At 35.9% G+C, this 22,527-nt stretch overlaps 1 protein-coding gene across 3 annotated transcripts; it reads right to left on the bottom strand.

The window, feature by feature from the left end:
- Positions 1-1,525: 1,525 nt before the first annotated feature.
- Positions 1,526-21,949, bottom strand: LOC149958771 (neuroglian-like). 3 transcript variants are annotated; one of them, XM_090166158.1, is made up of 7 exons: positions 21,658-21,949; positions 21,244-21,558; positions 15,550-15,740; positions 10,176-10,305; positions 7,174-7,317; positions 3,288-3,413; positions 1,526-1,640 (listed from the first exon to the last, which is right to left on the bottom strand). In XM_090166158.1, the coding sequence occupies exons 1-7, from the start codon at positions 21,731-21,733 to the stop codon at positions 1,609-1,611; spliced, it is 1,014 nt and encodes a 337-aa protein (XP_090022284.1). In that variant the 5' UTR covers positions 21,734-21,949; the 3' UTR covers positions 1,526-1,608. The 3 variants fall into 3 exon arrangements, with proteins under 3 accessions (XP_090022284.1, XP_090022283.1, XP_090022285.1); XM_090166157.1 differs by lacking the exon at positions 1,526-1,640 and having other exon boundaries at positions 2,440-3,413; XM_090166159.1 differs by lacking the exons at positions 1,526-1,640; positions 7,174-7,317 and having other exon boundaries at positions 2,440-3,413.
- Between the last annotated feature and the right edge of the window lie 578 nt (positions 21,950-22,527).

Here is a 22,527-nt window from a genome sequence, read left to right as displayed (position 1 = left end):
CATTTTATGCAACGTTTAAAAAATATTTTATGCAACGTTTAAAAAAACATTTTATGCAACGTTTAAAAAACATTTTATGCAACGTTTAAAAAAACATTTTATGCAACGTTTAAAAAAACATTTTATGCAACGTTTAAAAAAATATTTTATGCAAAGTTTAAAAAAAAACATTTTTTGCAATGTTTAAAAAAACATTTTATGCAACGTTTAAAAAAATATTTTATGCAAAGTTTAACAAAAACATTTTATGCAACGTTTAAAAAATGAGCAGAATTTTCAAGGAACTTAATAATAATCACAGATTTTATCACAGAACTAAAGCGAAATTACTTTCCAAAACGTTTCAATATCAAATTGTATTCCTCGACTTTTTAAAAATTATTTCCCGGATGTTTTACGCCTATTTCTAAATTCCCTGATTTATCTGACACCGTGGCAACCCTGCGTGGAGGAAAAACTTGGTATTCCCCCTAAGTATAAACAATAGTAACATAATAATACGAAGTATGACACTTCCTATTGTTTTAACGCTAATGTTCTGATTGAACTAGCAACTGAACTGTATTATCGTCCTTGGTAGAAACATATATCGCATTGGCCATATTTAAACACTGGGGGGCTCTGTGCTGATAACTAAACCTTGATTGAGCTATAAAATCAGTTGCTGACATATATTAAAAACTGTCATACTTATTATTTTGTTACTTATGGTATAAATAAATACAATCTTGATATAACAACGTTAAATTGTAACATATTAAAATAAAATGGAAGAAATTATCATTATCAGGTACGCAATTATATATATATATGTACATATAGGAGTTAAAACATCGTTAAATTATATTAATTATTAATTAATTAATTATTTAATTAATTAATTAACAAAAACTGTCGTGTTTATACCATAAATTAAATAGGAACCAATCCGAGGTAAAGACATTCCATTTTTTTAGTTATCACAGTTTTTAAAAACAAGTTCTTTCTCAATAATATCATAAGTCCATAAACATATGTAAGGTACTTATAATTATTGACTTACGGTCGTACTTTTATCAGAATACAGCCACAGCTTTTACATTTTTTTTGTCGTATAAAATATTATAGGCACATAGAAATATTTTTTTCCCATTCAATAAATATTGATAAATAATTTTTATAAACATTTATATTTCAACGGGGTAGAGATGGAAAAATATATTTTCTTGGACGTTTAGCATCTCTTTTTTCAAATAGCGGTTTGGATAAAGATTTTTTTAAATAAAATTTTTACCAAATTGTTTAGAAAAATAAAATTAAAAAAAATTAAATAAAATTTTGGAAATAAATTTTTATAAATTAAAATTTTTACCATATTGTTTAGAAAAATAAAATTAAAAAATATTTTTTAAATAAAATTTAAAAATATTTTTAAATAAAATTTAAAAAAATTTTCTTAAAAGAAATTTTGAAAATATATTTTAGAAAAATAAATTTTTTTTAATATTTTTTAACTAAATAAAATAAAATATATATGCTCAAACAATTTAAAATTGTCAAAATTGATCTATCAAATAACGTTTAAATAAAAATGTATCACAAGAAATTACAAAATTTACCATTTTCTAATCACGAACAAGAATTTGATAATTTTTCCATCACTACCTATTCAGTGTATAAACAAATTAACATATCAACGATTGCTTAGTGCTAATTGTTTTCAGTAAGGCAAAGCACAATGCTAAATCTGCAGTGCAAAATACTACGCTTTTCTGGTATGAAAAAACAGACATTCAATTTCTTATATATTTTTCTAAAACGACAGCACTAATCATAAACGTATTTAGTTTACTGAGAGCGTACGAGTCTTCCATTTCCCCTAATCATATAGCGCCATCTAGTATCTAGGTCGTAAGGACGTTGTATTTTATCTTTTTGAGGAAAAGTGTTTTATTTGTTACTTAAAATTTCAAAACAAAATCGACAAAACACTTTGGGGGGTTGTTTCTAGGTGGAAGCAGTTCTAAGCGAAAAACGAGTCGCCCTGATTACGTCTGCCATCTATCGGTGAAGAAACATATTAAAATACAGAATATTCAAAATAATTAAGGCGTCAGAAAACCGTTGTAGAGTACCAAGTAATTCATCAAAAACATTTTGATATATTCTTAATTATTGTGTCAAGAATTGTTTTTGTCAAGTTCCCCCAACAGATGGCGTAGGGTTCGATAAACAGGTCGACTCATACATTCTCAGTTACCTAAATAAGTTCTTTCCACTATAAATATCAATTGCATTTTATTATTTTTTGAGTTTTTGTGCTACTTTATATCATTAAAAAACGTTTTCATTTTTTGTTAATCCTAACTAATACATCTTTTTAGTCTAAAGACATTTATTCGTAATCACTATTAAGTGCCAATTTCGCGCATTTTCACAAAATGAAGAAATTTTTGTTCATTTGAATTTTTCGGCTACTTTTTACGTAATTGGCACTAACTAATTTAGTCACCTTAAACCTATTCATTTCTTTAATCACTATTTGAAGCCCCAATAATAAATAATAATTAAAAATCGGGTTTGAGCTAATCTGACAACGTAGTCCGACTCATAGCTATTCTAGTTTTAGCCCTCATCCCACCTTCCACCGAACTACCAGGTAAGGCTGGGCTCAAATTCGTAAATTATTTTTCGGTTTACTTCATAAAAAAGGCTTCCAAAATAAATAACATTTTAAAATAATTTTAATTAAGAATATTAAATATTATTGAAATTACCATTATTAAATTATTTCGTCGCATAATAAAAAAACATATACTAATAACCTGATAGTACTTAATGGAAAAATATAATAAACTACACGTTGCACTATACTATCAGGTAACTGTAAATGAAAATAAGACCTACTGGCGCCTGTAAATGTGTTCGACATGCGCGACACCGGTGTTCACGGATAAGTATATTTCCAGGGTTTGACCCCAAAACGCCATTTATACGCAAACGCCTAAAACGAAATTTGAGCCCATAACCTTACGGAAAATCACATTTTAAAATACTTCAAATTAAATTTATGTTATTTTTTTCAATTTTTAAAATATTTTGCGATCGAAATTAAATTATCATGGACGTTTAAAATTGTGATTTTGTTTTGTGTAAGGGCACTTACACTTATAATTTTTTTTTGTAAATCTAGCCTATTTTATGTAAGCGTTTTTTAAATATCATTTGTATTTTTTTTCGACGTATCGGTTTAAATTAAATATCCGATTATACGCGAGATGGCAGCACGATCGAATTGTTATTGTTACGAGCCGTCGTTTCACGGTTGGAGTTCACGTCGGCGTGTTCCAGCAGAATGCTGTCTTCCAAATCAATCTCGAAACCCGGGTTGGTAATAATGTGAGGCATTGAACCCTCATCCTCTTGAGGGAAACCTAAGTACAGTCAATCAGGGAGAAATAATTATGAATAAATTAAAGTTCATTAAATCAGTCTCAGCGGTTGGAATAGTATAGAGGTTCCGGCTATCCCGAAAGGTTTACGGGTGGACGTATTTCATAAATTAACTGAGCTTTCACTCACTGGTTTCAGTTCCTACGCCCCCCCCCCCACTTTGTCTTTCCCCAATATTTTCTCTGTGGCTCCCACTGCTGCCCCCTTGTTGTCTTGCCCCAAATACAATACCGACTATCCTGAAAGGTTTACGGGTGGAGGAAGTCTATAAAATATCTCATCTTTCTCTCACTGGTCTCCGCTACCACCCCCCTTTGTCTTGCCCCAATATTTTCTCTGTGGCTCCCTCTGCTCCCCCTTGTTGTCTTGCCCCAAAAACTGTACCGGCTATCCTGAAAGGTTTACGGGTGGAGGAATTCTATAAAATATCTCATCTTTCTCTCACTGGTCTCCACTACTACCCCCACTTTGTCTTGCCCCAATATTTTCTCTGTGGCTCCCTCTGCTCCCCCTTGTTGTCTTGCCCCAAAAACTGTACCGGCTATCCTGAAAGGTTTACGGGTGGAGGAATTCTATAAAATATCTCATCTTTCTCTCACTGGTCTCCGCTACTACCCCCCTTTGTCTTGCCCCAATATTTTCTCTGTGGCTCCCTCTGCTCCCCCTTGTTGTCTTGCCCCAAAAACTGTACCGGCTATCCTGAAAGGTTTACGGGTGGAGGAATTCTATAAAATATCTCATCTTTCTCTCACTGGTCTCCGCTACTACCCCCACTTTGTCTTGCCCCAATATTTTCTCTGTGGCTCCCTCTGCTCCCCCTTGTTGTCTTGCCCCAAAAACTGTACCGGCTATCCTGAAAGGTTTACGGGTGGAGGAATTCTATAAAATATCTCATCTTGCTCTCACTGGTCTCCGCTACTACCCCCCTTTGTCTTGCCCCAATATTTTCTCTGTGGCTCCCACTGCTGCCCCCTTGTTGTCTTGCCCCAAAAACTGTACCGGCTATCCTGAAAGGTTTACGGGTGGAGGAATTCTATAAAATATCTCATCTTTCTCTCACTGGTCTCCGCTACTACCCCCCTTTGTCTTGCCCCAATATTTTCTCTGTGGCTCCCACTGCTGCCCCCTTGTTGTCTTGCCCCAAAAACTGTACCGGCTATCCTGAAAGGTTTACGGGTGGAGGAATTCTATAAAATATCTCATCTTTCTCTCACTGGTCTCCGCTACTACCCCCCTTTGTCTTGCCCCAATATTTTCTCTGTGGCTCCCACTGCTGCCCCCTTGTTGTCTTGCCCCAAAAACTGTACCGGCTATCCTGAAAGGTTTACGGGTGGAGGAATTCTATAAAATATATCATCTTTCTCTCACTGGTCTCCGCTACTACCCCCCTTTGTCTTGCCCCAATATTTTCTCTGTGGCTCCCACTGCTGCCCCCTTGTTGTCTTGCCCCAAAAACTGTACCGGCTATCCTGAAAGGTTTACGGGTGGAGGAATTCTATAAAATATCTCATCTTTCTCTCACTGGTCTCCGCTACTACCCCCACTTTGTCTTGACCCAATATTTTCTCTGTGGCTCCCTCTGCTCCCCCTTGTTGTCTTGCCCCAAAAACTGTACCGGCTATCCTGAAAGGTTTACGGGTGGAGGAATTCTATAAAATATCTCATCTTTCTCTCACTGGTCTCCGCTACTACCCCCACTTTGTCTTGCCCCAATATTTTCTCTGTGGCTCCCACTGCTGCCCCCTTGTTGTCTTGCCCCAAAAACTGTACCGGCTATCCTGAAAGGTTTACGGGTGGAGGAATTCTATAAAATATCTCATCTTTCTCTCACTGGTCTCCGCTACTACCCCCACTTTGTCTTGCCCCAATATTTTCTCTGTGGCTCCCTCTGCTCCCCCTTGTTGTCTTGCCCCAAAAACTGTACCGGCTATCCTGAAAGGTTTACGGGTGGAGGAATTCTATAAAATATCTCATCTTTCTCTCACTGGTCTCCGCTACTACCCCCACTTTGTCTTGCCCCAATATTTTCTCTGTGGCTCCCTCTGCTCCCCCTTGTTGTCTTGCCCCAAAAACTGTACCGGCTATCCTGAAAGGTTTACGGGTGGAGGAATTCTATAAAATATCTCATCTTTCTCTCACTGGTCTCCGCTACTACCCCCACTTTGTCTTGCCCCAATATTTTCTCTGTGGCTCCCTCTGCTCCCCCTTGTTGTCTTGCCCCAAAAACTGTACCGGCTATCCTGAAAGGTTTACGGGTGGAGGAATTCTATAAAATATCTCATCTTTCTCTCACTGGTCTCCGCTACTAAACCCACTTTGTCTTGCCCCAATATTTTCTCTGTGGCTCCCTCTGCTCCCCCTTGTTGTCTTGCCCCAACAACTGTACCGGCTATCCTGAAAGGTTTACGGGTGGAGGAATTCTATAAAATATCTCATCTTTCTCTCACTGGTTTCCGCTACTACCCCCCTTTGTCTTGCCCCAATATTTTCTCTGTGGCTCCCACTGCTGCCCCCTTGTTGTCTTGCCCCAAAAACTGTACCGGCTATCCTGAAAGGTTTACGGGTGGAGGAATTCTATAAAATATCTCATCTTTCTCTCACTGGTCTCCGCTACTACCCCCACTTTGTCTTGCCCCAATATTTTCTCTGTGGCTCCCTCTGCTCCCCCTTGTTGTCTTGCCCCAAAAACTGTACCGGCTATCCTGAAAGGTTTACGGGTGGAGGAATTCTATAAAATATCTCATCTTTCTCTCACTGGTTTCCGCTACTACCCCCCTTTGTCTTGCCTCAATATTTTATCTGTGGCTCCCACTGCTGCCCCCTTATTGTTGTCTTGCCCCAACAACTGTACCGGCTATCCTGAAAGGTTTACGGGTGGAGGAATTCTATAAAATATCTCATCTTTCTCTCACTGGTTTCCGCTACTACCCCCCTTTGTCTTGCCCCAATATTTTCTCTGTGGCTCCCACTGCTGCCCCCTTGTTGTCTTGCCCCAAAACCTGTACCGGCTATCCTGAAAGGTTTACGGGTGGAGGAATTCTATAAAATATCTCATCTTTCTCTCACTGGTCTCCGCTACTACCCCCACTTTGTCTTGCCCCAATATTTTCTCTGTGGCTCCCTCTGCTCCCCCTTGTTGTCTTGCCCCAAAAACTGTACCGGCTATCCTGAAAGGTTTACGGGTGGAGGAATTCTATAAAATATCTCATCTTTCTCTCACTGGTCTCCGCTACTACCCCCCTTTGTCTTGCCCCAATATTTTCTCTGTGGCTCCCACTGCTGCCCCCTTGTTGTCTTGCCCCAAAAACTGTACCGGCTATCCTGAAAGGTTTACGGGTGGAGGAATTCTATAAAATATATCATCTTTCTCTCACTGGTTTCCGCTACTACCCCCCTTTGTCTTGCCTCAATATTTTATCTGTGGCTCCCACTGCTGCCCCCTTATTGTTGTCTTGCCCCAACAACTGTACCGGCTATCCTGAAAGTTTTACGGGTGGACGTATTTTATATTTTATCTGATGATTCTCTCTCTGGTTACAGTTCCTACCCCCCACTTTGTCTTGCCCCAATATTTTCTTCTTGGTTTCCGCTACTACCCCTACTTTGTCTTGCTCCAAACTTTATCTGTGCAATTAACAAACAACCATGTTGGCAATGTTGCGGTCATGGTTAGTTCATGGTGCATGGTGTTTCAAATATATTTCGAGTATATAAAGTAATGGGTGTAGGTGTGTTTCGTACCATTGCGTCCTTCCTTGTAGATGAGGATGCAGCTGAGACAAGACAAGATGAGCACAGTGCCCAGGACCATTGAGACGGCTATCATCCAAGCCATTGAGCTAAAATCGTCCATGTCGCCTCCACGCAACATTTGTTGCAGAACATCTGCGCAGAAAACACGTTACTATCGTCGAAAGTATCGTGATAGATATCGTCGCCGTTAAAACAAAACCACGTATCTTTTCGGTGGCCTTTTTGAGAAAAATGGATTTTTTAATTTTGCAGGGACTTGTGAAATCGCTTGTTAGGTTTTTACATGTGAGTTAATTTTATAGTTAAATAATTTCGTTTCAATATTGAAATTATGACGATTTTAATTTAAAAATATTTTGCTAAAGGGGAATTTTTAGAGATACGTGGTTTCGCGTCATGAAGTGAGATAGGAGCTGAAAATAAGCAAGATACGTGCTTTTGCGCGAAATAAGTTGTGAATATCAAAGATATACGTTTAAATGTTTTCTCGATTTAAAATAATAAAAAAAATTATCTCGAGAACCATTACGTTTAAAAAGTTGTTCTTCGTCACATTTTATGTATTAATAACTTTAAATTATAATTTCTAATTGGAATTTTTGATCTAAACCTAATGGTTCTCGAGATAATTTTAGTATGACCTTGAAGACATGGTTCAAGGTCGTACAATTTTCCAAATATTAAAATATCCTACCATGATGCGATTGCCTAGCAAATTTCGATAATGTAGCACGACTTGTTTTGGAGTTATTAGCGCTGTCTTGCAATTTTCCCTTTTACGACCTTTGTGATTTTGGTAACAATTTTATCGACTTACTATTGGTCGAATCCGATCATGCTCACGCTAAGTAGGCATAAAACGTGACGGGGAACAACTTTCTAATTGGAACCAGCTTCGTAGCTCTTACGGTTCTCGAGATAGTTTTTGGATGACCTTGAAGACATGGTTCAAGGTCATCGAGGTTATCATTCTTCTTTCGCCCAGTGCACGTGCTACGTAACATAAAAATTTCAAATTCCTAGAGAAAACGGTTTCTGGGATATTCGCCCTGGATCGTTTTTTAGTGGACACCCTGTATAGGTAAATTGGGGTGTAGAATCTAAATATATTGTCAATTTTGACAAAACCACGTATCTCAAGTTACGTCGTTTTGTTTTAACGGCGACAATATAAGGGTGACCTTTCCTCTCTACGCTTATTTTTATCGTAAGTTTGTAAATATAAATCGCAAGTAGTGCTTCCAACAGTGAACTGTTCACGTTCTTCAGGTTGTAATTTTCAGATACCCGAAGATATCGTTAATAATCCCCCAACCAGCAATCTGATCTCAAATTGTATCTGATTCATTATCAAAAGTAACAGATCTGATAACTGCTAAAAATCGGAGCAGCCAAAGCTTATGGACAAAAAAATATGGCTTACATTGGCAAATAATGACGAATTATATCACCATCAAATTATTTATTAATATATATAATATATATATATATATATATATATATATATATATATATATATATATATATATATATATATATATATATATATATATATATACATTAATATTACAATATATATAATATATTAAATTATTTGGTATCTTCCCATTGCGCCGAATCCCATTCGACCGAATTCCGCCAATGTTTTTGATGAAATTAGCCCAAAGGCGGGTTTTGTATTTTTCTAATCGACCGACGCAATATTCACAATTGAGCGACCGCAAAAAAAATTGTTTTTCTTTCTACTCCTTTTGATTTTTTATGGAAGCGTTTTAATACAGGGTGTTAACAAAAAAATGGACCAGGGCGAATATCTCAAAATGTGTTTTAGCTAGGATTTTGAAATTTTAGGTTGTTATAGAGCGCTCAGGGGGTCACCCAACTATGAAAATTTCAATGACCTTGAACCATGTCTTCAAGGTCATTCGAAAATTAACTTGAGAACCGTAAGATCTACGAAGTTGGTTGCAATTAGAAAGTTGTTCCCCGTCACATTTTATGGTTAACTATCTTTGACTCGATCTGATTTGCGAAATAGGAAGTTGAGCAATGTTAGGCCAAAATCAAGAAGGCCGTTAAGTTGATAACGTGTTAAAGACGAGTTTTGGGAGCTGAAATTTTCAAACTGAAGACCCTCAACCACGATGAGGTTGTCTAACAAATTTCAGTACTCTAACAAGAGTACTTTTAAAGTTATCAGTTGAACATCGTCGTAGCTCTTACGGTTCTCAAGTTAATTTTCGAATGACCTTGAAGACATGGTTCAAGGTCATTGAAATTTTCATAGTTGGGTGACCCCCTGAGCGCTCTATAACAACCTAAAATTTCAAAATCGTAGCTAAAACACATTTTGAGATATTCGCCCTGGTCCATTTTTTAGTTAACACCCTGTATATTTTAGAGTCTGTTAGGTTAGGTAACACTGCATGCTGTTCTGACAGATGCTGAAACGGATAAAACCGAATCCTAAACCTGGAGAAGTGCGGGTTTTTTGGTCGAATGGCACAATCCCATTAGACCGAATCCTAAATCCGCCAAAGTGCAGCTTTTTCGGTCGAAATGGAACAGATTCAATTATTTCGCAACATGAGAGCCAAGATCAAGCAAGTAAAAAAAAAATATTCTGAGAGAAACAAGTTTTTAGGTTTATATCTTTAATAATTGCCAACTAATAATAGTAATTGAAATATACTAAAAACACGATTAAAGCAACAGTAAAAAATAAGTGTCAGTCTGATAATTATAATTTCGAATTTCTTTCCAAAGCCACGTATCTCGACTTGTTTGAATATTTTCAACAAAAATAGTAGCGAGTGACGCATTTCCGTTTACGAAACTTCCAATTACGCACCATTACAAATACTGTCATTAACGGAATTATAGTGTTGTGCCGTACTTATCGTTGCTTAAGCTATCGTCATTTACGAACCATTTTTTTTTAAAAAGTTTATTTATTCATATCACTAACCCTTTAAGAACGAGATATTTACCGGGGTCTTCGGGTGGCGCTGTAGTCGTTGCATAAATGAGGGTGGAGTCTCCAGCTCCCAGTTTATTGGTCGCCCACAAACGGAACATGTATCCTGTACCCGGTCGCAGGTGGTAGACGAACACTTGCCTCTGGAATAAGTTATTCCGGAATTTCAAATTAATTTAATTGATACTACAGTAAATTCTACGACACATTTGACTTTCGAAAGACTACGACGAAAATAGAGTGAAGTTTTTCTTAAAAGAAGCAGGAAGCTAATGAGATTAGCGCTAATCCAATAAGCGTATTCTACAAACAAGAGTGAAGACGACAGGTAAAAGACACTGAGACTGCAGTTCAGACTATGTTATCAGACGTTTATTACAAACCTCTTTACAATTACAAAAATGTAATATGAACCTTCTAAGGCTCAAGGAATTATTAGAGGTCGGCGTTCGATTAACTTTTATCCATGAATAAAATAAGTTCGGCGATATTTAAATAATATTTATTTAAATAACCAATATTTGAATAATAATTGTAAAATGTTTAAATAATCGAAAGTGGATAAGCCTATTATTTAAACAAAACAAACAATTATTTAAATAAATACCATTATAATTCAAATGGTTTGAGTCTATTTGATCGATTCCCAAATGATCGAACGGGTCCCATTTGATCGAATTTCCATTTGATCGAATTTCATTTGATCGAATGGCATTTGATCGAACGAAATTTGATCGAAAGCTACTGTAGCGTAAAACTACTAGTTTTTGGGAGTAAATTGAACGTGGTCAGACCCCTCGTATACAACGGTGCATACGCGCCTACGGCGCGCGTACATCAACCTAACCTAACCTAACCTGACCCTATTTATATATATAAAAAACAACGGGCCGTTATCGTCGATGTCATAAAAAATTCCATCATATAGTGTATCAAGTAAAAATCTCTTCATCTTTGTGGCTTAATACAGTTAAAGCAATTAATTATTCCATCATTATTCCTTCTGAACTTTAGCAATGAATTATTCCATCATTATTCCTTCTGCACTTCATATTGACATTCGGTAAAATTAAAACATACCAACTGGTACTATAAATACTTTTGAATTCGATCAAATAGTATTCGATCATTTGAAGGTTCGATCTTATGAAACAAATGACAAATTGGATTCGATCAAATGGAATTTCGATCAATTGCAACGTATAATGATCGACTGTCGATCACATATTTTTCGATCAAATGGACCAACACCATTCAAATAAATGCTTGGTTGCGTAAAAAAACATAATTAAATAAGCTAAAATGATATTCTTTTTACCAACTTTGGTTAAATAAATCGGAAATTTTGTGGATAATGAATAAACAATTCCGAGCACCAGGAATTACGGCCCATTTGTTAAGGCGTTTATTACTAAATGCAAGAATGTATTGAAGTTACTAAGAATATTTCAGCATAGCATTAACCTCTGGTACCATCCTCACAGCTTTTGTGGAGAAAGTTCTTCCGCATTTAAGGGGCATTCAAGGTCATACCATATAGCAAACTTGAATGGGAAAGCAGACGAATGTAAGCTACAAAGGCTGCGAGGATGGGAATCAGAATCCTGTAGTCCAATATTCTTAATAACTTCAATACATTCTTGCTAAATGATATAAAATTCTTTATGTAGATGGATCCTTCCCTCGTACTTCTGATGTTATTAGTGGAATTTTAAAAATTCAATTACAATTTTCAAGACTTTTTTATTACCGAGATTTTAGTTTCAGATTTTACACCGTATTTCAAGATTTTCCACTTTGATTTTAAGATTTCAAAAAATCTGTTTTTCCTTCACAGGAAAGAAGATGAAAATTAAATAACGTAACAATGACGTACCCCCATTGAAAGCCAATCTTCAATGCATTGAATTGGGAATAAATAGAGGTACTGTAATGTCCCTTATATTTTATATAATATACGTTTGAATTACGCGCGCTCTCAAAAAATAACGCGAGATACCACGAGCGCCGGTTGAGAAATTATGTCATTATTAAATATTAAAACTAAACGGACGTTTTATTTCAAACCGCTAAAATCTAATTAAGCCTAACGTATAGAAAACATGAAAGGTACAACTAAATCTGGCTGGCGCGGGACCAATTTCGTTCAATAAAGGAAACTTTATCAACTTTATCGTTCTACCGTGGCGGCATCTGTCTCTAGTGGTGGCAACTATATTGCAATTGAATTTTTTCGCGAATCTGATGCGAAATTGAAATGTATGATTACTCGTCACAAACAAACCTTTGAAGTTGTTTAAAAATAGTTTTATTCTGTCAACACGATCCTTTTTAACTCAAGTTACGATGAGTTAGCTAATAATTATTTATTTTAAGCCATATAACTTTACAAAATATAGATGGCGCTACCGCCTAATTATAAAGATGAATTTCGTACAGTCTTATCAGAACAGGTCCCGCGTAACCATGGCAACCGAAATCGGAATTGTAATTCTAGCAGTATTATTCCCAATTCAATGGTAAAATGTTGTCGTGAAATTTTGGAGAAATAATGTCTACCCTTGGCGTGGAGATAACTATATTCTACTTTTGGCCTTAGTTATATCCACCACATGAAGATGGCGCTAGTGATACGTAACAGTCAACTCGAGAAGCATGTAAATCAGGGTTGGACATAAGGATATTTTTTTAGTAGTCAGCCTGACTAGTGAGCCTCCTATCTTAATTTATTTTAGTAGTTACTGACTAGTGGGGGTAAAAATGGGGGTATGAATACAAGAAGGACAGCCAACATTTTGCTTTACCCGTCACAATTAAAATAGGAGTTTATTATTAATTGAGTTACATAATTTGGCCAATCACAATTTTTTTTAAATAAAATGGGATTGATGAATGATGAATTAATGATACGCCATATTCGCCATTATTTATGAATATTTCGGTACATTTTTCACTAGTCAAATTGACTAGTGAGCCCCCAGATTTCGATTAATTTTAGTAATTAGATCATTTATTTTAGAAGTCAAATGCCGTGACTAGAGCCTTATGTCCAACCTTGATAAAAACTGTTGTAATTTCGTCTGCTTAGTCGCGTGCTTAGTAGACGCAAGAATGTATTTATTTATATTTAGGAAGAATGATTATGTTGCGACAATCGCCGGGCACGTTGAACGCCTTTCCCCCGTCTAGCGCGGGGAGAAAGACAAAACGTCACCGGCGTTTGATTACCATCGCGTTAGGTCACGTAAATTTTAAGCAGCTAATGAAATACCGGGACTATTCGTTTTATTTTAAGCGGAGGAGCGTACTGGGGGGACCAACGGGTGGATTGAGAGAAAGGCTAAAAACCATCTCGACATAGACATTCTCCCTAGGTATAAATAAATACAGTCTTGGTAGACGTTTTTAGTTTTACCGCATACTCAGCAGATAAAAATTAAGTTAATAAAGAATTCTGTACCCTAGATTCGAGGGCTCAAGAGTCACGTTGTTGACGTAGCCCAACAACTCAATTGTAAAAAAATGTTTAAACCACTAATAAATTTGATTTGATTTGAATTCAGAATGCCTTACGATTGACGGTTTTGATTCGAAATCACTGCCTAGCACGTAGTCAACAGCAAGTAGTTTCTTTTCGCTTGTTCCGGGATTTCGGAGTAGGGTAAGAAGAGTAAGGCTATGACGTCATTTTACTCCGATTCTGTCCTGGCGAATAGTTCGAATCGGAGTAAAAAAATGGCTGCCTGTAGCCTTTTCAGCGGATAAATTCTGGCTAGCAGACGACAAAATCAACTTTTCTCCTTTACACCACCTTTTCAGAAGGAGTAAAAAGAGTAGCCCTAATACTCCGGAACAAGCGAATAGTTTATGGGGCGGAGTAATTCTCATCCCCAGAACAGGCGAATAACACGTTTTAGGGTTAAAAGAGTACACTTTTGGTCCGAGAACAGGCGAAAAGAAACCACCTAGCGTTTAGCCACTTTCGAGTTTTCGGAGGTCAAGTACCGGAAGTCGGTAAGTACCCGAGGTGTTTATTGCCGATTTTGTTCAAAGTCGGGCGTGATGTAGACCTGTATGAGATATGAACTTTCCCAAAAGGAGACGTTGCACTACTCATTCGATTTGCCATGGCAACCGAAAATGTTTTTGACCACTTAAAAAAAATCAGATTTTTTCCTTATTTTACCTAAGAATTGTTACAATTTCACCCCAAAAATGTTCCAATTTACCCAAACTTGATGAAATTTACCTAAATGTGGTTCAAATTACCCATTTCGTGATTTTCAAATTTCGAGAAAATCCCATGCTTTTTTAAATGGAATTTTTTTGTTTAAAGTAGTGTTGTTAATTTTCCGGAAAAATAAAAAATTGGAACATAAATTACTTTTTAAGGGTTTTAAATGTTTTTAACTTTTTATTGATATAAAATGTCTAATATCAGTAAACATACTACAAAATATTAAAAGTGTTAATCAGTTTAAACTAGTCTATAAGTTTAGTTTTACTTTCAGATTCGAAAAAATGAGGCGAAAATGCCGCTTTATTTAAATTTGCAAACAATATTAGACTAATCATGGAATTATAACTTTTAATTATTTTTTTCGGAAAAATACGGAAAATGTTCCGGGAAAAAAGGCCTCGGTCATTTTCCGGAAAATTTTCCGACTTACAACACTAGGGGAACGTTCAGTAACGCTCATCAAAACACATCGCTGAGTAATCGATGCCAACATGTTGTTACTGTACGATTTTCCCCGTTTCTGATTTGACGTCACGCGAGATGGTTTTTTGATGTCTTGACGTCAAACAGCGCTGACTAGAAATAACACCGATAAGCGCTCATCAAGCAAACATCAAGTAAAAACCGATTTTTCCCAGATTTGCTTTACTGAACGTACCCTAGTTTAAGGTGGTCAAAAACATTTACGGTCGCCATGGCAAATCGAATGAGTAGTGCAACGTCTACTTTTGGGAAATTTCATATCTTAAGCCGCGTTCTCATTCAATCGGGCCTCGGACTCCACTCTCTCTCTCAAGAAAACCGGTGTTTGTGTATCACATGACCAACACGACGTCATAACCGCTTCTCTATTGGCCAAAACTGGCACGTGATTATCAGCCGAAGGTCGAAATATCAAACTGGAGTAGATACGGGTTGACCGCCGATTTCCCTCTCGTCTTGAGAAGTTTTCTCTCGGCGGGTTTGTGAACCGCCGATTTCTAACTTCGTCTTCTACCTTTCGCTTTCAACTTAAGCTATTTACCATTTTCAACGTCTTTGCGAACGCGGCTTTATATAGGTCTACATTACGGCCGACTTTGAACAAAATCGGCCATAAACACCTCGGGTACTCTCCTTGTGAGAAGAAGTTTCAGGTTCAACTTACAGCGTCCGGGCTTATGTGAAGCGGGATGGGCACTTGCCAATTGGTGTCGTTGGTGAGATTTCCCAGGTCGTGCCTGTAGAGCAGGGTGAAGTGTGAGATGGGGTAGCCGCCATCGTCGCTGACGTGCCAGTGGACGGTGGCGATGATGGTCGACGCGTGCACCGTCACGTTCTCCAATTTGCCAGGTGGCGCTGTCACCAAAATACACGGACTTATAATCATCTCAATGACGAGAGCAGTCAGCCTAGCAACCAAGGGGAAAATGTCTCCTGCTAAATTTTCTACTAGGGGACCACACACTATGTTTCCACCCCACCCTGAAATATTGTGAATTTGTAGTGGCGTACTTCTGTAATCCCAAGCGTCTGGGAGGCAGAGTTTGTGGATGACCGTGTGAGGACGCCAACCAATCCCACAACTGGGTGGTTGTCATACTTCCGCCACGGGTGTCCCGTCCCTATCCTCAAATATCCCCCCGTTGGCGTGGCCGTAACACCAAAAAAAAGATAACCAAATTCCGTATTTTAACCTGAAATTTACCATATAGATATCCTTAACTAAGAAATTTTAGTCCTATATTACCGTATAAAGTCACATTTTGAATCCTGTATAATCCTATAATTTGAAAAAATAATCCTATAATTTAAAAAATAATAATCCTATAATTTGAAAAAATATTCCTATAATTTGAAAAATAATCCTGTAATTTACAAAATAATCCTATAATTTGAAAAAATAATCCTCTAATTTGAAAAAAATAATCCTATAATTTTAAGAAAAAATCCTATAATTTGAAAAAGTAATCCTATAATTTGAAAAAAATAATTCTATAATTTGAAAAAATAATCCTATAATTTGAAAAAATAATCCTATAGTTTGAAAAAATAATCCTATAATTTGAAAAAAATAATCCTATAATTTGAAAAAAATAATCCTATAATTTGAAAAAGTAATCCTATAATTTGAAAAAATAATCTTATTTTCCTATAAGGCTGCCTTCGAGAGAGGGGTACGCTTCAATCGCGTCGAAAGACGTCAGTTTTGCACAACCAATGAGATACCGGGATGATTTGATTGACTTTTCAAGGGAGGAGCTTACTGTTAGAGCGTGACGGGGATTGGCAACAACGATAAAAATCTGCTCGACAAAATAAATAAATTCTTGATACTACTTAAAATATGGTTCAGTGTTAAAGGATTTATGGATCCAAAATATTAAATTACGAAATTCATTTATGAAACTGACAAGGAGACGACCCGAGGTGGTTTTCACCGGGTTTGTTTAAATTCAAACCTTTATGTTAATTGAAATTTTGCAAAAGGAAAAGTGTCGACGGGCTTTAGTTTTGCCATGGCAACCAAAAATGGTTTTGATAACTTAAAACCAAAAGTGACATAATTACCAAAAGTGTTTCAATCGGACCTATTTCTGAATGAAAATATGCGTTGGGGAGGGAAGGAAGTTAAAACCAACAAATAACGCCTCGTAGTGAGGGACGGAGGAACTATCAGCTATAGACTGTGCAACGAACTTACATCAATCGATAGTCGGGAAGCTTGAAAATAATAAGATTGTTGGAGTTGTTTTTCTAGACCTATCTAAAGCATTTGATAGGGTCGACCATAATTTATTAATTAGAATTCTGAGGAACTGTGGTATTAGTAATGAGGCCGCAAATTGGTTTGACTCTTACTTAAAGGACCGCACTAAAACTGTGTTAATACAATGTGCTAATTCGACGTCAGGCAAAATTACTTCGGGGGTTCCCCAAGGGAGTATTCTTGGGCCCATTTTGTTTAATATTTATATTAGCGATAATTATAAATATCTGAAAACATCTCGATCGTTCGATTATGCTGATGATAATTCATTATTGGACGCTAATACTGATGTAACTAGAATGACTGAACTTTTAGAAAGTGATGTTAATCGTTTAAAAGTTGTTTTAGATCAAAAGAATATGTCGTTAAATTTAGACAAAACTTATTTCATGATTTTTGCTCCAAATAGTCTAAAACAACTAACTACAAATATTAGTACGCTTGGACAAACTGGGATTAGGAGAGTAAAGTCCTATAAATATTTAGGGATATATTTTGATGAAAATCTCTCTTGGAAGCCACATATTGATTATACGATAACCAAAATTAATAGAAGATTAATAACTTTGCAGTGTCTATTAAGCGTAACAAATTTAGTAATCAAAATCTAAAATTAATAGGCGTGGAAGTATGGAACAATTTGTCTAATGAGCTTAAAACAATTATGTCTTACTCTACTTTTAAATCTAAATGTAGAGAAATTGCATCAAAAATCACTGACTAGCCGTAAGGTATGGTGTGTATAGTTGTAGGATTTTAATGTAAATTTTCTTTTTTTATTTGTTTTTAATTTAATTGTGGATGTGGTGTGGACTCCCTTGTAAAACAGAATTTCTGAATGGGAATATCCAATTAAAGCTTTATTATTATTATTATTATTATTATTATTATTATTATTATTATTATTATTATTATAATTTAATATAATTTATTTTTTGAATATTTTGAAATCTTTAAAAGAGGCGAGACCCTTAAATTCTGAGATTTCTCCATGTTAATTAATAATTTCCAAGTTATCCAAAACATTGTTGGTTGCCATGGTAAAAGCCCGTCGAAACTATTCCTTTTGGGAAATTCCAAGTTACATAAAGGTCTACTTATCCCCCAAATTTAAACAAAATCGGTGAAAATCACCTCGGGTCGTCTCCTTGTTAGTCAGTAAATGAAATGGGTATTATTTATCTCTATTCGAAAAATCCATCGGATTCTAATTACACACTAATCAAAGTACAAAAAGTACTTATTTGTCGTTATAAAATAGGCCTTAAATTCTTAGCCGAGAGCCAGCGGAAGACTAAACGTAACAACGGTTCAAAATTTAATTGGCTGGGGATATTTTTTCTTTTCTGGGATCTGTGAAAAACGTGAGTTGATGGTTAGATTATGTTTAAATTTAGGTTGGATTTAATTTAATGCTAGGTTAAGTTAGATTAAGGTGAGGGTTAGGTTGAATTTAGTTTAATGCTAGGTTAAGTTAGATTAAGGTGAGGTTTAGGTTAGATTCGTCTTAGGTTAAGGAAGGGTTAGCATAATAATTGTAACCGAGTCATTCATGAAATTGGGTGTAGTGGCGTTGGGACTGTAACCAATAATTAAATAAATAATAATCAGCTAGGCTTAGGTTGTAGGTTCGATTCCTCACCGAGGTGATAGATTTTTCACAAAATACTCTGGTAGAGATAATAAGATACTTCTATAATAGGTTAAGTTAAGGTGAGGCTTAGGTTAAGGATGGGTTAGGTTTAAGTTAATCTAGGTTAGGTTTAGGCTATATTGGGTTTACGTTAGGTAGAGGTTTAGGTTATATTTGGATTAGGTTAGATTTGGTTGAGGTGAGGATTAGGTTAGATTGGGTTTAGGCTAAGGTGAAGTTTAAAATAGATTGGGTTTAGGTTAAGGTGAAGTTTAAATTAGATTGGGTTTAGGTTAAGGTGAAGTTTAAATTAGATTGGGTTTAGGTTAAGGTGAAGTTTAAATTAGATTGGGTTTAGGTTAAGGTGAAGTTTAAATTAGATTGGGTTTAGGTTAAGGTGAAGTTTAAATTAGATTGGGTTTAGGTTAAGGTGAAGTTTAAATTAGATTGGGCTTAGGTTAAGGTGAAGTTTAAATTAGATTGGGTTTAGGTTAAGGTGAAGTTTAAATTAGATTGGGTTTAGGTTAAGGTGAAGTTTAAATTAGATTGGGTTTAGGTTAAGGTGAAGTTTAAATTAGATTGGGTTTAGGTTAAGGTGAAGTTTAAATTAGATTGGGTTTAGGTTAAGGTGAAGTTTAAATTAGATTGGGCTTAGGTTAAGGTGAAGTTTAAATTAGATTGGGTTTAGGTTAAGGTGAAGTTTAAATTAGATTGGGTTTAGGTTAAGGTGAAGTTTAAATTAGATTGGGTTTAGGTTAAGGTGAAGTTTAAATTAGATTGGGTTTAGGTTAAGGTGAATTTTAAATTATATTGGGTTTAGGTTAAGGATGAGCTAGGTTTTGGTTAGCTTGGGTTAATTTTTGGTTAGATTTAGGTTAAGGATGAGCTAGGTTTTGGTTAGCTTGGGTTAATTTTTGGTTAGATTTAGGTTAAGATTAGGCTTTGGTTAACAATAGGTTAAGGATGGGCTAGGTTTTGGTTAGCTTGGGTTAATTTTTGGTTATATTTAGGTTAAGATTAGGCTTAGGTTAACATTAGGTTAAGATTAGGTGTAGTTTAACATTAGGTTAAGATTAGGTGTAGGTTAACATTAGGTTAAGATTAGGCTTAGGTTAACATTAGGTTAAGATTAGGCTTAGGTTAACATTAGGTTAAGATTAGGCTTATGTTAACATTAGGCTTAGGTTAACATTAGGTTAAGATTAGGCTTAGGTTAACATTAGGTTAAAATTAGGCTTAGGTTAACATTAGATTAGGCTTAGGTTAACATTAGATTAGGCTTAGGTTAACATTAGATTAAAGTTAGATTAGGATTAGGTTAACATTAGATTAAAGTTAGATTAGGCTTAGGTTAACATTAGATTAAAGTTAGATTAGGCTTAGGTTAACATTAGATTAAAGTTAGATTAGGCTTAGGTTAGGCTTAGGTTAACATTAGATTAAAGTTAGATTAGGCTTAGGTTAGGCTTAGGTTAACATTAGATTAAAGTTAGATTAGGCTTAGGTTAGGCTTAGGTTAACATTAGATTAAAGTTAGATTAGGCTTAGGTTAACATTAGATTAAAGTTAGATTAGATTTAAGTTAAGGGTAGGGTTAGGTTAAAATAAGTTACTATGTGAACACTAACGTCATGTGCTAGATTTTTTTTACCAATGAAAATTGTGAACCGTTGCTACGTTTAAACAAACGTGTAGATGTGCGTCATTTTGTATGTTGAAAAAGTTTGCAGTAACTAGTCTTTTCAGTTTACATAGAGCCACGTAGCGGCCAACGTGAGAAGCTTATATTCTGAGCTAAGCAGACGATTTGTTATTAATAAAAACGTCGGCTTAGCACACAAAAATCTGGCAATTGATGAGCTCCTCGCGTGAACCGAAAAGGCTAATTGTAGAATGCAATTATTTAAAACACTTCATTTGACTTGTTTCACCATAAGTATATAAGACTAAACGATAAGTAAGACACTTCGCATTCGAACGTTTTACTGATAGCTATTGACAAGAAAGACTGCATTACGGGCTTCGTCGCCGTTTTGTGTCCGCTCGTTGACAATGCCTCGCTAGGGGGCGATTTTCTTCTTGTGATGACGTCACTCCGCGAATAGCGTAATAGTATAATATTTCCGAAAGAGACATACTTATGTAACAATATTATAGACTTATGGTTTCAGGCGCTAGTTTCCAGAATAGGATTAGTCGTATTTGCTACCACGGGCTTAATTCGGGTTGAATTTTTCAAACGCCGTTGTGGCCCTTTAAAAAAAGACAAACTACTTTTTAGCGCGGCGGAATACACTACATTATAATATGAGTCACGTGATTTGGCCGTCATTTAAAAACATGTCAACCACAGCGGTAAAATCCAAGATTTTTTTATCCTATTTACTTTTGCTATTAATTAGGTATTTCGACTAACTGACATACTAATGGATCGTTATTTATGTACTTCTGGTATTTACTTTTAACCACAAGTTGAGTGTTCAATTCCCTCGTTTTGAGATCCCGCGTGGTGATTTCGCGTCCAGACAAAATGTCGTTATCCGGATCTATAATGCAGGAATAGTCGCCTGTGTCGTGAGCGTTGACCCCTGTGGAAACCAACGCCGTCCGCTGGTCAGTGACGTTCCAACTCAACTCGTCCGTTAACGTATGTCCGTCTTTCAGCCAAACAATGTGTGATTTCGCCAAATCGGAAACGTTGCAAAATAGCGTCATCTCCGATCCGATATCGCATTCTGCTTGTTGATAAAACGACTGAAGATAAACCACAGTTCCTAATTGTAAATAATTATTTATTAAATAATAAAAAAAATATTTATAATCATAACAAATAAACAATATGCCATAAAATAAAGTAAAAAATAAACATTTACCTCCGCAAGTAGATAAGGTTACGAATATTACGAAGTAAGTTAATTTCCAATGGCCAAGGCTTAGGCGAATTTTCATTTTAATTTTAACCGACTTCCGGGATGATCGAAATTAATTAAATTGGTAAAACTATACATTTAGAAATTTCGTCCTTCTTTGCTACGATAAGGAGAACAAATATTAAAATTAACCGGTGTTCAGGGACCTAGCGAAATCATGCGAAAAATGTATCACCAATGTATCTACAAAATGGGTTTATAATGATTCCGTAATCGCGGATTGTAGTTCTTAGATGGCGTAGCGTACGCCGGAAAGATTTTATTTAATGTTTCGCCGGTTTTCGATCGAATGTCGCCTTTCCAGCGAAATTCGTGACTAGAATTTCTACAGATATTTTAATAAAATCCGTCAAGCGTTAGTTGTCGATATTCCTGTAGTAAAAAAGTTCCGCCACGGATAACTATCGCCATCTAGTTACGGCTATTGTAATAATTGAAAATGTCAATGAGGAATAGCAACTTGGTTAGCTTATCTTACGTTAGGCCTATTAACGTTCGGTAATGTTTCCATTTAAGACTCGTCTATTGAAATAGACATTAACCGGAAGTACCTAGCAGTAGAAACTCGAGGTAAATTTCCATACCTTGTCAAAGTTGTTATTCTTCTTTCAGGAGATATAGAAAATATAAAAGTGGAATAAAAATTCGGCTGAGTTATCACTTATGCTCTCGGGGTAAGTTAGGCCTTTTAGCCAATTACTTTCCGGTAATTTTATGACGCCTTGTCTATTGAAATACAGATTAACCAGAAGTACCCCAATTAAGCTCCTACCATTAGAACATCGAGATACATTTCAAAACTTTGTCATATAT

This window comes from Leiobunum rupestre, chromosome 2 (assembly GCF_980474605.1).
Source record: "Leiobunum rupestre chromosome 2, qqLeiRupe1.1.hap1, whole genome shotgun sequence".
Taxonomy (NCBI): Eukaryota; Metazoa; Arthropoda; class Arachnida; order Opiliones; family Sclerosomatidae; genus Leiobunum; species Leiobunum rupestre.
This window is presented reverse-complemented; position numbering and strand designations above follow the sequence as displayed.

Coding starts and splice junctions, on each gene's coding strand:
- LOC149958771 (XM_090166157.1), bottom strand. CDS start 21,733: ATGAAAATTCGCCTAAGCCTTGGCCATTGGAAATTAACTTACTTCGTA. Junction 10,306..15,549: donor TTCACATAAGCCCGGACGCT/GTAAGTTGAACC, acceptor AACTTATTCCAG/AGGCAAGTGTTCGTCTACCA. Junction 7,318..10,175: donor AGCGCCACCCGAAGACCCCG/GTAAATATCTCG, acceptor TTTTCTGCGCAG/ATGTTCTGCAACAAATGTTG.